This window comes from Petaurus breviceps, unplaced genomic scaffold (assembly GCF_028583685.1).
Source record: "Petaurus breviceps papuanus isolate PSGF00001 unplaced genomic scaffold, PetGlider_PUasm1.0 90692, whole genome shotgun sequence".
Classification (NCBI taxonomy): Eukaryota; Metazoa; Chordata; class Mammalia; order Diprotodontia; family Petauridae; genus Petaurus; species Petaurus breviceps.
The window spans coordinates 4,565,913-4,581,748 of NW_027187313.1; the positions used below are offsets into that span (position 1 = coordinate 4,565,913).

At 38.0% G+C, this 15,836-nt stretch overlaps 1 protein-coding gene across 2 annotated transcripts in view; it reads right to left on the minus strand.

Annotated features, from left to right (window-relative positions):
* The window catches only part of PAPPA2 (pappalysin 2), a 399,201-nt gene that overhangs the window by 77,755 nt on the left and 305,610 nt on the right, over positions 1-15,836 (minus strand). For both annotated transcript variants that reach the window (XM_069065505.1, XM_069065506.1), the window contains 3 exons: positions 10,134-10,302; positions 8,013-8,145; positions 6,078-6,187 (listed from right to left, as the gene is read on the minus strand). In XM_069065505.1, coding sequence (XP_068921606.1) covers positions 6,078-6,187; positions 8,013-8,145; positions 10,134-10,302 — 412 coding nt within the window. The remainder of the gene's footprint in view (positions 1-6,077; positions 6,188-8,012; positions 8,146-10,133; positions 10,303-15,836) is intronic.

Consider the following 15,836-nt stretch of genomic DNA (forward strand, 5'->3'; position numbering starts at 1 on the left):
GGCACTCCCAGTAAGATGCAACTTATATTTACTGACCCTTTCTGGATGACTCTTGTCCAAATCCTCCCATAAATCTACACAGAGAATCAACTCAACGTTCATGTTACAAAGCCTGTTTATGATTGGTCCCTTCAAATCGAACATTTTAAATAGCAAACACTGTATTTAAAAACACAAAACTAATTACTTCCTATTGTTTCCAACCAACCCTCCAAATTCATATCTCTGTCTATCTTGCAATAGAAATACAGCTGTTGGGGAGGTAGGTGGTGCAGTGAATAGAACCCTGGCCCTGGAGTCAGGAGGACCTGAATGCAAATCCAGCTTCAGACACTTAATACAAAAACTAGCCCTGTGACCTTGGGCAAGTCACTTAACCCCAATTGCTCTCCAAAAAAAAGAAAAAAAAGAAATACAATTGTTGGGTTTTCTTTTTTTGTCTTTCTAAGAAAAAGTTCTCACCTTACATGACTGTTCCTTTCTAATATTGGTTATTGATCAATATAAGTGTAGAGGTAGAGAAGATAGCCAATTTTTTCTAGGATGAGCTCCCCACCCTTCAGAATTTAACTAACTATACATGTGTGTTAGGTCATGTCTGATTCTTTTGTGACCCCATCTAGGTTTTTCTTGGCAAAGATACTGGAGTGTTTTGTCATTTCCTTCCCTGGCTCATCTTATAGATGAGAAACTTAGAATTTAGGCAAACAGGATTGTGACTTACCCAGAGTCACACAGCTACTTAGTGTCCTTAGTGTCTGAGGCCAGATTTGGGAGATGAGTCTAATTGACTTTAGGCCTGGTGCTCTACCCAATTTGCCACCTAGCTGATTAATACACACATATGTGCATGCACACACACATATGCATATATACATACGTATATATATATACAGGTATATACACACACACTTTATATATACACATGTGTGTGTATAGTGGATATTCCAAATAAGATTTTACTGATAGAAAAATAATTAAATTGTCAAGAAAAGAGTATGTCAAAATTGGCAGGCTTAGGGGTTTTCCAAGGAGAGGGCAGAAAGAGGGATTAGGGGAAGATAAAAAATGGGACAAAGAGAGCCTGACTGTTTCTGACCACAATGTCCTGGCTGTCCATGATTATTGCCTGTGATAGTGGAGGCCCACCAGGAGCCCAGTGGTGAGGCAAGAGAGGTATCTCTGTGTCCTTAGACAAATAACTTATTATCTCTGTTTTTCATTTATAAAATAAAGGAATTGAACCCAATGGCTGCTAAGGTCCATTTCTGTTCTAGTTCTATGACACCATGAGGTAGGAGCTGTGAAGGGCTAGAGTGGAGCTGCTAGTGAATGATTTAAAAATGGCCAGATGACATCTCAATGCCCCAGGCTGGACATTTTCCCAACTTTTTGTCTCTTTAAGAGTCTGAGAGTAGAAACACAGACTGGAAGAGCACTTGCTAGCTCTCTGTGAAAATGACTGCATTCAAGCATTTGATATGTGTTTTGGAATACTTGGACTTGAGGTATACCTACAGACTAGCTAAGGGTAGTCTGGGTCTGGGAGAGCCCAGAGCCCACAATCTGCAAGTTTAGTATATTTTATATTATTCCCTTTTGCCTTTTGAGTAGTAAGTAAACCATTGAATACAATTAGACACTGTTTTTGAGGTTAAATCCATTATGCCTTATTTACTTATGTGACTTAGGTTCTTTGAAATGCATCAGAGAGAGGAAGAGGGTGGAGTCTAAGCCAAGATTTTAATCAGTAAATCCACACTTCTACACTAACAGAATTAATATTGCTGCACACACAATATACATACACACATGCATACATAAGGTACAGTTGAGAAATAGAGGTAGCAAGTTCTCTGAAACATATGGAGAACTTGCCTCCTGTCAAGATGAAAAAAAGACCTCTATTTGGGTATTAAATGCTATGCTTAAGCTTGTTGTAACTCTGGGGTAGATTCAATTGTGATCCAAGCAAATGGGGAACTTTTGACTTTTTTGTGCTCTGTGATTAAACAAATGAATGTACTTTACTTATGATTGGAAACTAATCTCCATTTGAGAAGAGGGGCTTTGTGATGGACTAAATGAATGTACAGCCTAGGGGTGGAGTAGTATTTAGAAGAGGGACTTTGTGATTGATTGAATGAATGTAATGTCCAGGGGTGGGGTAGTATTTGGAGATTATTGAATCACACTTAGTAAATGCTGTATTTTGAATGATGTCATATTTTGATCTTCTCTGTTCTTAATTTTCACTGAATAAAATGGAGAGCACCTATGCTGGTATTTTGAACCTTGGGAAGTTGCCTTTGCTTGGCATTACAACTCCAGGAATTAAAACCTTTTGGTGACTCCATGGAAACAGCCTACCCAGCATTTCCTTTGCTAACATATCCTAGTAAGGCAACTAACACCCTGCCCTTTTCTTTGATGTTTGACTTACCTTACTACTCTCAACCTAGGTAAGAGTTGTTGCTGTTCTGTTGTTTCAGTAGCGTCCAAGTCCTTGTGATCCCATCTGGGTTTTTCTTGGCAAAACCCAGTGTTTTACCATTTTGTCCTCTGGTTCATTTTACAGATGAGGAACTAAAGCAAACAGGGTTAAGTGATTTGCCCAGCATCACACCGCTAATAAGTATCTGAGGCTGGATTTGAACTCAGGTCTTCTTGATTCTAGGCCTGACAGTCTATCCACTGAACTACCTAGTTGCCCATAGACTAAGCCAAAGCTCTGATCACTTTAAGATTAATAACTTTTTACTCTACTTCCTAAAACTTGTCCTTTCCTCCCTATTGTTTTTCATTCTCTCATCTTTCTCAGTTGTGTTTTTTTAACTTATTTCTTTCTTATTCTATCATCCTTTCTTTGTCTGTTTATCCCTATTATGTTTCCTAATTTTATTTTCTTTTCTTCTTTTCTCTGTCTCCTTTCATAGTAATTATAGTCATTTAGTTTTCCTATTCCTGCTTTTTATACAACTAATAAGGGCCATAGTTTCCCTTCCTTGAGCCTTCCAAACAAATGTGTTGGCCCAGCACTAGGGCACATAAGAGATGATGAACTTCCTAGCTGCTTCTGGCTATGTGGAGTCAAAGGGATGAAATGGTTTGGTATCTTGAAATGGTGGGATGATATACTCATTGGCCAATAAACTTGAGGAACAGAGGAAGGAGTGATCCCTTGATCCTAAACCATCCCAAGGTAGTGGTCAGGGAGGAGTGATGCTTCAGTTAAAATGAGAAATAGCTTTCATCTAGCTCTCTATTCCTTTGACCCTCAAAGGGACATCATCATACTCAAAGATTTACAATGAGAGACTGATGATGGACTTATAAATCATGGCAACCATTCTTATGTGACTCTACTAGATGAGCCTGTCCCTGATCTACTGGCTGCTTTTTCCACACTGTGTTTCCTGTCCTGAGTAAGTTATTGAGCTCCAATTTCAAGATAGATATGACCAATCTTGGAAGCAACCTTGTGGATTCAAGAGTTTTAGAGGTCCTAGGTCCATTGAGTGAAGCAGACTGGTGGCAATGGGAGTTTCCTCATAAAGATGACCACCAGCAGAAACTAAGTATAGACGAACATCTCATACTGTATACCAAGATAAGATCAAAATGGGTACATGATTTAGAAATAAAGGGTAATACCATAAGCAAATTAGGGGAGTATGGACTGGTAGATCTGTGGGTAAGGGAAGAATTTATGACTAAAAAGGAGATAGAGAGCACCATGGGATATAAAAAGGATAATTTTGATATTTCTTTTTGCTGTTATTGTTTGGTCATTTTTCAGTAGTGTCCAACTCTTCATGACCCCATTTTGTTTTGGTTTTTTTTTGCAAAGAGACAAGAATAGTTTGTTATTTCCTTCTCCAGCTGATTTTTCACATGAGGAAACAAAGTGTTAAGTGACTTTTCAAGGGTCACACAGTTAGTAAGTGTCTAAGGCCAGAGATGAGTTTTCTTGTCTTCAGGCCCAGCACTCTATTGACTATGCCACCTTGCTGCCTCATAATTTTGAATACATTAATTTTATTTTTTGCACAAACAAAACCAATAGATTCAAGATTAAAAGGAAAGCAGAAAATGGGGTGGGGGGAGGAATTGGACTGCAAGTTTCTCTGATAAAGGCTTCATTTCTCAAATATATAGAGAACAGAGGCAAATTTTTAAGAATATGAGTCATTCCCCAATTGATAATTGGTCAAAGGATATGAAAGACAGTTTTTAGCTGAAGAAATAGAAGCTATCTTTAGTCATATGAAAAAAAACGCTCTCACTCGACTTGAGAAATGCAAATTAAAACAACTCTGAGATACCACTTCATACCTAATATATTGGTTAATAGGATAGAAAAAAAAAAGACAAATGTTGGAGAGGATGTGGGAAAATTGGAACACAAATGCACTATTGGCAGAGTTGTGAACTGATCCCATCATTCTGGAGAGCAATTTGGAACTATGCTCAAGAAGCTACAAAACTGTGCATACTTTTGTAAAAGGTTATAGCAAACCACTAGTAGGTAGGTCTATATCCCAGGGATTTAAAAAATAAAAGATTAAAAGGACCTTCATATACAAAAATATTTATAGTAGCTCCTTTTGTGATGGCAAAGAATTGGAAATTGAGGGAATGCCCCTAAGTTGGGGAATGACTGAATATGTTGTATATAATTGTGCTGGAATACTATTGTGCTACAAGAAATGATGAGCAGGATTCTTTCAGAAAAACCTGGAAATATTTACATGAAATAATTCAAAATTAAGTGAATAGAACCAGGAGAACATTGCACACAATAACAATATTGTATGATGATTAACTATGAAAAACTTAACTACTCTGATCAAGACAAAGAACCAAGACAACTCTGAAGTACTTATGACAAAAAATGTTATCCACTTCCAGGTAAAGAATTAATGGAGTCTGAATGCAGATCAAATAACACTATTTTTTACTTTACTTTTTTCATGTTTTCTTCACAACATGACTAAGATGGAAATGCATTTTTATTATTACACATGTATAATCTATATCAAATTGTCTTCCCAAAGAATGGGGAGAGGAGGGAGAAAGGGCTAAAATCTGGAACTCAAAAAAATTTTTAATGCTAAAATTGTTTTTATATATGTAATTGAGAAAAATAAAATAATTAATTTAAAATTAAAAAAAGAAAAAAAAAGATGACTCCCAATAAAAGGAACCCTTTTTTGAGGAAGACAGTGCAGAGCCAAGGTGAAATGTAAAATGCCTAGTCAGCAGTCCCACAAACGGCTTTATGTTCTAATGATGGTTACATGTCAGCTTCCTAAAAGATTTTAACTGTATTTAACTGTAGTTATGTTATTATATTTAATCTTATTTTATTCTATTTTCTCAATGTGTGTTTTGCCTTTAAGTGTTTAGCATTTCTTTACAATAAAATATCTGTCCTATATCTGATTCCTGTTGGACATTGAATATCTTTTTATCCTTTCTCTTGGGAGACATGACCCCAGATGCTAACCTATAAATAACTTGTGTCTAGTGTGCTGGGATGGGGGTTAGCAAGTTAAAGAACACAGGAAAAGAGAGTCCAGTACTCTCACTAGAGGCTAGGTTTTATAGTTGAATTACGTGCCTCGGTCCAAAGCAAAGAGGTTTTTCAGAGAGAGGGAGTGTGCACAGTGTCACACAGACCCAGGAGCCCAAGAGTGTTTCCTTAATGTTATATATAAATTTTTTGGTCCTTTGTACTAAGAAAGCCCTCAGCCTTTTCTCATTCCCAGTTTCTTAGATTTAGAGATGGAAGGGGCCTTTGAGGCCAACAAATCCAAACCCTCTATTTTACCAAGAAAGGAAACTGAGGCCCAGAGAGATGAAGTAATTTTTCTAGGATCATCCAGATACTAAGTATCTGAGACACAATTTAAACTTAGGTCATCTATTAGAGCAAAAACCTTCCATTGTTTATTATTTCATTTCAAAATCCTCTAAAGATTTCTCAGGCTCACCTGAGAATTCTTTTAAAAGTCTGCATGCTTTCAACATACTTAGCATGTCCATACCTAAATTATAATGAAATCTCTCCTTACCTGGACCTTAGTAGGTTCCATCCAATGCTCCATGGTGTCAGTAGTGATGTTTTCAGGCAGGATAACTGGATCACTAGGGGGTATTATACAGGAGGGTGTGCACATGGCACCTGGACGAAGAGAAATGCACAATATACTATCAGATCATTCACACTAGGACCTTAAATTTCCTACCTTCTCAACCCTATTTGTCATCTTGGAAGTAATACCTTCTGATTCTGCAAGGGTACTTCCAAGTCAAAATTCAGAGAATTATTCCTCTGATACATTATTTCAGCTCTGTGGGCCACCACATTATCACACTTACAAGAACTCCCAGAGGTCAAAGATGCTATTTTTTTTAACAGCAGCTGCTGACTTTGAACTCTGATGGTTAGAAAGAAGTTAAGAAAGAAATCTGGAATATCAAGAAAGGTGAATAGTATTGCTGAAGCCTCTGTTGCACAGACTAGCTTTTTGGCAGTAGTCAAAAAACCTGTATACTTTAAGGAGGGAGGTGGGAATAGAAGGTGAGGAAGGGGTTGACTCCAAGAAAGAAAGGAATGAGGCCCTCAAAAGGAGTTGGACTCAAAAAGAGACAACTCCAGGGTACTCAACAATGCTTGGGTTCCAGGTCTTTTCTAAAGTTCTACCCACAGTGGTGTGGTGATTAACATTAACAACTGATTGTCTAGAAAAATACATATGCATTACACATTTTTTTCACTTGATTTTCACTACTGACGATGTCTCCATTATTTTCTTAATTGTAAACAATAAATAAAATGAAGTTCTACCCAACAATACATCATACTCTGAGGGTTGCCCCATTTTTCCACTCACAGGGGCCTATATGATTCTGGAGCCACATTTGCAATGACTATTAAGTCAAAATAGTCACTATGTGCTGTCTTGGTACTAAATCAGTATAATAGTTTAACAGATAACTTAAGAGACTTTGAAGATCTGTAAGCTACATGTCTAAGACAGCCTTCCAAGTGGCCTGAGAATCATGGTCTGATTATTATTGTTCTACATTTATCTCTAGACAATGTTCCTTCTGCTGCAGCATTCCTAGCTATATAGACATTCACCATCATAGAGAAGTGATTGACTTGAAATTTATGAGCCCCAAAGTCAAAGGCCAATGAAATGCCTTCAGTAAACCAGAACTTAGTATACTAACAGGCACCTTTGAGTTTAATTAATTAATGCTAATTGACTGACTGACTAATTCAGCCCCTCTGCAGAGCCTAATAATGGTCTAACACACAAAAAAAAGAATGGTTTGTAAAGACTGTCCTTAGGACTAGTAGAGTCTCAATGTGTTTCCCATAGACTTCATGACTTTGCGAAAGGGTCCAGTTGCAGCCAACATGTTGCTGACTCAAGACCTTCTGGGTTTTCCAACATTTCTATAAATCAAACCTGGCTAAACAGAATTTTAATTGCAATGACTTGAATAAGAAGCTGCCCACAGGCTCCAGCTCTCAGCCCCCTGTAGAGAAAGACAGCTGAAGAGTCACATAGGAGTCGTATTATCAAATAGGCCCTCCAAGAACTCTTCGCTCCAGTAACCATGGCAGAAAGCGTGGAGGAAAACTTCTAATAGGCATAATCAGTTGTGTTTGCTCTCTCTTGCCCCTGGAAATACAAATCCTTCCTCAGAAGTCACTCTCAGCCACGTGGCTTGAGGTTGGTAACATGACCAGACATGATGCAAATGTCCAAGGAGCACAATCAAATTTATGTGTGTGCAGAAGAACAAAAAGAAAACAATTTCACCATAAATTTCATTTTTACTGAAGCGGCTAAGAATCAACATGCCTTTCCTTCAAATCCTTGGGGAAAGCAGTAGATCTGATGCAAACTCCAGCCAGGCTTAATAAAAGATTTTTTTAAAGACTTTTATTATTATTTTTTAAGGCAGAATTCAGCATCCCTTTTCATCCTTACCAATTCCATATCCTTGTTCACACTTGTATTCCACTAAATTCAGCTCTGTAGGTGGAGGGCATTCCCCCTGAAGGTTATCACACAACTTAAACTCTTCTGTCCATAACCCTTCTTTAGTGCAAATTATGGGCATCTAAAATGAAAAAATATATCAAAGATTTTTGTTATTAAAAATTCTTCACAAAGGAGTTTGTTGAAATATAGAGAGGACAGGTTAATTAGTAGTACCAAATGACTGAGACAAAGTTTTAATTCATATGACTGTTTACAAATGCCAAAATAATTATTTACATTTCTTATAGGAATGGCATATAGGTGCAAACCCATCTTTACCCCTGAAATTTAAGCATAAATACAAGCTTTTTTTGAATAGGAATACAAAATCATTCATATTTTCACACATAGTAAGTGCATTATTTATTCATTCATCACTAATCTATCATAAGTAAAGTAGTTACATCTCTTATTTGTTCATTCATTTTCTCAACAAGTAATTACTAAGTGTCTATAAGTACAAGACATTGTGGGGTACAAAGGCAAAAAGAAATAGTTCCTGTCCTTCAGGGTCTTAAATGCTACTGAGGAAAAAATAGGTACAGAGATAAGTTAATTTAAAAAGAACAGAAAGTATAAAGTAGTGAGGAGGGAAGGACGAACAATTTCCTTGGTATTGATCCACCTACACTAACCTGATCTCCTTCCACGTGACCAATAGTACACATGTGCAAAGTGGCTCACTGAACTAAGCCATCTTCTGTACTCATTGTTATTTCTCTGTTGGCCTTCTTGAAGTTGCTTCATGTCTCCCTGCTTGCATAGTCTCACTCACAGCATGACCTCTGATCTGGCCAAGTCTATGTCCTCCTTTTTTTATCATGATAACTGTTGGCTGGGTCACTTTTCCTGGCTGCTACCCCCATGGAATCACAAAAGCATATTAGGTCAACAGCTGGATAGAGAACATGCATCTCACATCCCTGAAAGAGGTAACACTGCAGAATTCCACCTAGCTCTGGCCCCCTCACTCATTTTCTCAACCTGGCAGTCTAAATGGGCTATTTCAGCTTTGCTGGTCTCTGGTGAGCTGGCATCTTTTCTTCATTTTTATTCTAAGGGGTTCACTCTTAAGGGACTAGGAACAGAGGGGAGGAGCTGGGCCAGGAAAGAAGGAGCGGTTATTACTCTTTTTCCAACCAACCCACACAGTTTCCCCCCTCCCACATAAGTGTTTAGTACTTGAAAAGTCTCTAAAATAAAACTGACTTCAGTCATACAGCCATGATAAGACTGTGGTTTTTGCTTTCTGAACCCTTGGGCCAAATTGTTGGGAGGCAAACAATCAGACTACAATTTAAGCTCTGCTGCGAAAATTGTTTGCTTGCTTGATTATTCAGACCTATTTTATAAAGAAAAAATTTCATATATTCATACATGTATGTGTATATGTATATACATATGCACAGGTGTATGTACATATGTATATACATAGAAACAAGGTAGCTAGGTGGCACAGTGGATAGAATGCTGGGTTTGAAGTCAGAAAGACTTATCTTTGTGGGTACAAATCTGGTCTCATCCACTTACTAGTTGTTTGACCCTGGGCAGGTCACTTAACCCTGTTTGCCTCAGTTTCCTCATCTGTAAAATGAGCAGGAGAAGAAATGGCAAACCACTCCAGTATCTTTGCTGAGAAAACCCTAAATAGGGTCATGAAGAGTCAGACATAATTGAAACAAGTAAATAACACATGGATATATTATACATATATTGGGTCCCTAGTCAAACATGGCAAGTCATCATAACACTTCAAATAGAACCACCACCACTCAACAATTACTTTCATTGCCATGCATTTGAAGTGCTTTAGGTATAAAATGCCCCAAATTCTTTTTGCTATAGTAACTACATTTTTAGTATGTCTTTTACCTCTGGACAGAACACACCAAAGGTGGTAACCCTCTGCTTTGTCTTACCTCTGAAAAGTTAATAAACCTGTTTAGAAAAGCACATTCCAAAAATGTGACATGCTGGCATTCCAGAGACTTTCTCCACATTTTCAAATTGATCAGAATGATTTGGACATGGCCTTATTCTAAATGAAATGCAAATGGTTCTTCTTACCCTTTGATGGGCCAGATTGCAGTTGAGTACACACTGGCTACCCAGCTTGAAGCCATTGGTACAGGCATACATGCCTTCAAAGACAGGAGCTGGGGGTTGACACACCACTGGGATGCAGCTGCCTGGCTCCCAATTTCCACTCTCCAAGCATTGGATCTTCAGAAGCTTGCTGGAAAGACACACAAAAAAAACATCCCATCACAATATTACTGAAATATCCACTGGGAAGATTCTACTTATTATTAGGTGGACAACAAACTAAGGCCATGTAAAACCTCATAAATATACATTATCTGAACTGTCCCCCAATTCTAAGTTCCAACCTAAACCTACCATACTTATCCAATGATAACTAGAGTAATAATGATGTTATCCCAGTAAAAATATAAGCCTGTTGAAAGTAGAGACCACTTTTTAAAATATTTTTAAATCACAGCATAATACCATATAATTGGTGCTTAATGAATGCCATTGAATGTGTTGACTGTTGAGGCAACCTGGTATACTAGATGAAGCACTGCATGTAAGGAAATAGGCAGAGGTTAAGTGACTTGCTCAGGATCATAAGCCAGTATGCATCTGACATCAGATTTGAACTCATTTTTTCCTTACTCCATAGCAAGCAATCCCTTTTCACTCCTTCTTAGTAGCTTAACCACCCCTCTCTCTAAAAAGACTCTTTCTAAACTCTTCTTCCCTCATCAAGTCTCCCACATTATTCAGTTGCCACCCTGAACCCCTCCCCTATACCCATCCCCTAATATGAGGGTCTCACCTCATACTTTATTGAGAACAGAGAGACCATTCATTGAGCTCCTTTGCCCATTCTGTATATCTCAAAGCCCCTTGACACCATTCTTCATTCTATCCTTTATTACAATCTTGATGAAGACATGAACCTTCTCTTCACCCAGGTCAACCCTTTCATACATGCTCTTGATCAACTTATGCAGCAGATTGTTCTTTCAATAATTAGATCAAGGGTTCTTAATCTTTTTATGTCAGGGATCTGTTTGGCAGTCTGGGGGATGCCTATGAGTCCCTTCTCACAATATTTTTTCTTAAATAAATGAAATAAAATACAATAGGATTATAAAGGAAACCAATCATTTCAATAATAGTTTTTTATCTCCATATGTGTGTGCTTATTTATCTGTTTATTTATTTACTTGTTTTTAAAATTTGTCTCTTTGTTTATAGCTCATTGTAATGTTAATAGCATATAAGGTCTTCTCTTCCCCATTAATAGGCATCACTATGGAGCCCATTAAGGGAAGCTTGCTTAGGGGAGGCTTGCTTGTAGGAAGGCTTTCACAACTTTGGCTAATTTCTAATTAGGCACTGAGTCAAGAGGGTTGTGATGCCCCCTGGCTCTAAAAAAGGGGTATATATACTCTGAGGTTAGTATTTTCCTTTGCGGCTCACTCACTGGAGGAGTCTTCTTGTGATTTTACCAGATGAGACTCTGGGTAGCTGTTAAGAAGCCCCCCAATTTTGAAAAACCCAGATGATGGTGCTTCTCTCTCTGGTAATTATATATGTCTTGCCTTGATCAGACAGTTGGATCTGTTTGTTGACCTGTGCTAATTTCTCAGAGAGTTAGAAGCCCCGTCTATTGGTCTTTATTTCTCTTCTTGTATTTTCTCTATTTTCTTTGTTTGGATTTTCTCTGAAGTTCAGGGTGCTGATTTTTCCCCTAAACTAATGAATGTAATTTAAAAAGACTGTTGTGCCCTTAACGGCTATATTTCCTAGTAAAGCAGATCTAAGAACCTGTGCTAGCAGCTATCCTAGGTATGCCATTGTGGTTGCTGCTTCACTCATGAATCCCAGATTAAGAATCCTTGCCCTAGATCAGGGTTTGACAAACTCTTGCAGTCCAAGTAACTTCCTTTTGCATGGCCCTGTGAGCAAAAAATAGCTTCTACATTTTAGAATAAAGAATATGAAGATCATTCTTAGATCATGCAGGATTTGGACCTTAGGTCACAGTTTACAGACCCTCTAGCCAAGATAATTAATTTCTCTAAAGCACAGATAATTCCTCAAGAGCACAGTCTTACCTAGGGCCACATGGCTAGTAAGTAGAAGAATGAAGAATTAAACTAGGTCTTCTGGGTTCTTGCCACTACACCACATTCCCTCTCTTAATCATATTCTAACATCCCACTTGGGTGAGAACAGTATAAGGTCTCATTTTGTTGACAGGAAAATTTAAATAAGTGACTTATGCAAGGCCACACAGCAAGGAATTGGATAAGGCATTGAACAGGAATCCAAGTCTTTTTATTCTCAAAGTAATATCCCATCCATTAGTTTTTTTGCTGCTTTCTCATAATCGTGGAAATAAACTGTATGGTGAGGGAAATCTGGAGCAATATTGTTCCCTGAATCTTGAAGGCCAAGGAGTTAGCTGTCTAAAACAGGCGAAATAGGACGGCAGCTTCAGCCAGAAAACAAAGTGACATCATGGGGAACCAGAGGAGGGTAGGTATTTATTTTCCTTTAGCATCTCCAAATAAATGAGCACTATATCCAAGTCAGAAGGTGAAGTTTTCAGCTGCCAGCCCTTGCAGTGTTAACCTAGGAACTAAAAATACAACTATTCCCTTTTTACATCATTGCCAGAAATAAAATTCTTGTAGCCAAAACTCTGCTGAAAAGTTTGTTGCTGAAAGTTGAGGGAAATGGGAGCTTATTGACCATAGTTCTCCCATCTCTCCATTGCTACCTCATGACTGGAGGAAGGAAAAGTGCATTTTTTAGGACAAATGCTTATAGCGCCAATGCAATATTTACAGCATCCACAATCACAATAAAGACCATGACTATAAGTATCACATGATGTTTGATTGCAAAATATACCAAACTCTCCAGATAGAGGATAGAACTGAAACATTTATTTAGACACCAGAAAACCCAATCCCCAAAACAGTAAGCTGATTCCATCATAGTGCCAAAGATATTCAGAAGCCATAATAATGCTGAGAGCCACACCATCCTTCAGTCTTTCCACAAACCAATACAAGATCAATATTTACTCACAAACCTTTCTATTTCCTTGCCTGAGCTCCTCTCTCTGGCATCATCCAGTTAGTTCTGACCAGCTTCCTGTGGGCTCTGCTTCTCCTCAACAAACTCCTCCCACCACAGGCTCCATGTGATTACATTCAGCCTATTGGGGGCAGAGTTTATCTTCACAGCAGAAGAGGTCTTCAAACTCCCCCCAGGTCTATTAAGGGTCAGGGAAGATCTTCAAATTCCCATTCTCATTACAATGCGTAAGTGGGACCTTCAAAAGCCACACAGAACAATAAAGTCCTTGGTGTATTTCTTTGAATGGGAAGTATATCAGAGGTTTCCAGTGATGAGACTTCCATTTTGCCTGATTTCAGAATTGATTTCTTCAAAAAATGAAGTTATGAGTAAGCAAACTTCCCTTTCTTAATACCTTTGCTTCAAGAATCTCTAAGTGTTTTCATATAAATTCTTGTTATATCCCTAAAAAGCAGATGCAGGAATGAGAGGTAGCTTGTTGATTCCATTTTAGAGATGAAAAAAGTGAAGCATGTATTGGTTCAGTGAGTTTCTCAGGATCTTACAACTGGGCAATTATTGGGCTAGAATTAGAAACTAGAATTCTGACCACCTAGTCTCAAGCCCTTTTCACTCAGCAAAGATTGTGGTTCCCTAGAACTATCTTACCAAAGTGACCTTCTCTGGCTTCCTAGTCAAGGCAAGTCAAGCCAATAAGCATTTATTAAGTGAGTGCTATGTTCCAAATATTGTGCTAAGTGCTGGGAATGTGAAAAAAGAAAACAAAAACAAAATGTATATCTCAGTCTAATACTCTGCAAGCAACTATGCACAGATATATACAAGTAAATTGGAGATAATCACAGAGGGAAGGCATTAGCATTACGGGTATTGGGAAAGGTTTCTTCCTGAAGGAAGGGCTATATCTGAGACCTGAAGGAAGTTGGAGAAGCCAGGAGATAGAGATGGGGGGAGAGAGAGAGTATTCCAGGCATGGAGGACAGCCAGTGAAAATGCCTGTAGTCAGGAGATGGAGTATTGTATGAAAGGAAATGCAAGGAGGTCAATGTAATTTAATCCCAGAGTATGTGGAAGGGAGAAAGTATAAGAAGATCTGAAAGATAAGAAAAGTACAGATTGTAAATGGTTTTAAAAGCCAAACAGGCAATTTTATATTTGATCCTTGAGATAATAGGAGCCACTTTCAGAAGACGACTTTGGCCACTGAGCAAAGGATGAAGACCAAGTAACAAGCTATTGTACTGTTTAGGCATGGGATCATAAGGGTCTATATTACAGTGGTATTAGTGTCAGAGGAGAGAAGGAGGCATATACTAGAGATGTTGTGAAGGTAGAAACCATAAGACATGGCAATTCATTGGATATGGGGGATGAGAGAAAACCATCAAGGATAACACTTAGATTGGATGTCTGGCTGATGTGGAGAAGGGTGGTGCCCTTGAAAGTAATAGGAGCATTAGGAAGAAGGGAGGGTTTGAGAGGAAAGTTAATGAGTTCAGTTTTAGACAAGTTGAGTTTCAGATGTCTATGGTTCTTTCAGTTCTAGATGTCCAACCAGAAGGTGACAATGTGATACTGAAGGTCAGGAGAGAGGTTAGGGCTGGATAAATAAATCTGAGAATCATTTCAAACAGATGACAACTGAATTCATGGGAGTTGATGAGATCCCTAGCCTAAAGTTTATAGAGTATCAGTGTGGTTCAGGGATGCCTGGCTATTCATAGTAATATCAATGTTTTAATTTCTAATACAATAAATTTCACTGGGTATAATCCAGATAAACAAAAGCTCTTTTGGGGGGTTTCCAGTAATTTTTACAAAGTGTAAAGGGATCCTTATTCCAAAAAAGTTTAAGAACCACTAGTTTGGATGGAAAAGAGAATATAGCCTAGGAAAGCCTGTTAGGGAGCATATATGTTTTCTGGATGAAGATCAAGCAAAAGAAAAAAAAGAGTACACAGACAGGTAGGAGGTGAACCAGGAGAAAGCCCTGTCATAAAAACCTAGAGAGAAGGGAATATCAAAAAGAATAGGGTGATTGTGTTAGAGGCTACAAAGAGGTCAAGAAGAATGAACGTTGAGAAAAGTCCATTATATTTGGTAACTGAATCCTAGTTTATCCTACTTCAGAAAAAAATCATTTCACAAATATTCTCCCACTAAAAGTGGAAAGTCTATTTCTAGATGGTAAAACTGCCTACAGGAAAAGATATAATGAGAATTCTGTTTACATTTTACACTGCCTCTATTCCATTTTGGGAGCTTAGGTCTTCATATTGGGGAATGCAGTAATTCCCAACCACACAGGTCTAAACTTTCTACCTAAACTCCTGATCACTAAGACAAAAGTGTGCTAGATAATAACCTTTCCAGGTTTCTAGCCCACTTCAAAGCTTTGTTTTAACCATGACCACACAGGTGTGAACATGCCACAATTTAGAGTGATGTGAAAACATGACATTTTTGTATGTCACTCATAGAAAGTAAGTGGGGAAAAAGGTGTAAAACAAAAATGTTTCACAGTTGAATGTGTACTGAACATAGAGCTAGAGGACATGGACTGAAATCCTTTTGTCACTTTCTACCTGTGTTACCTAGGGGAAAATCATTTAACTTCCCTGATCCTCATTGTTCTCAATAAAAAAT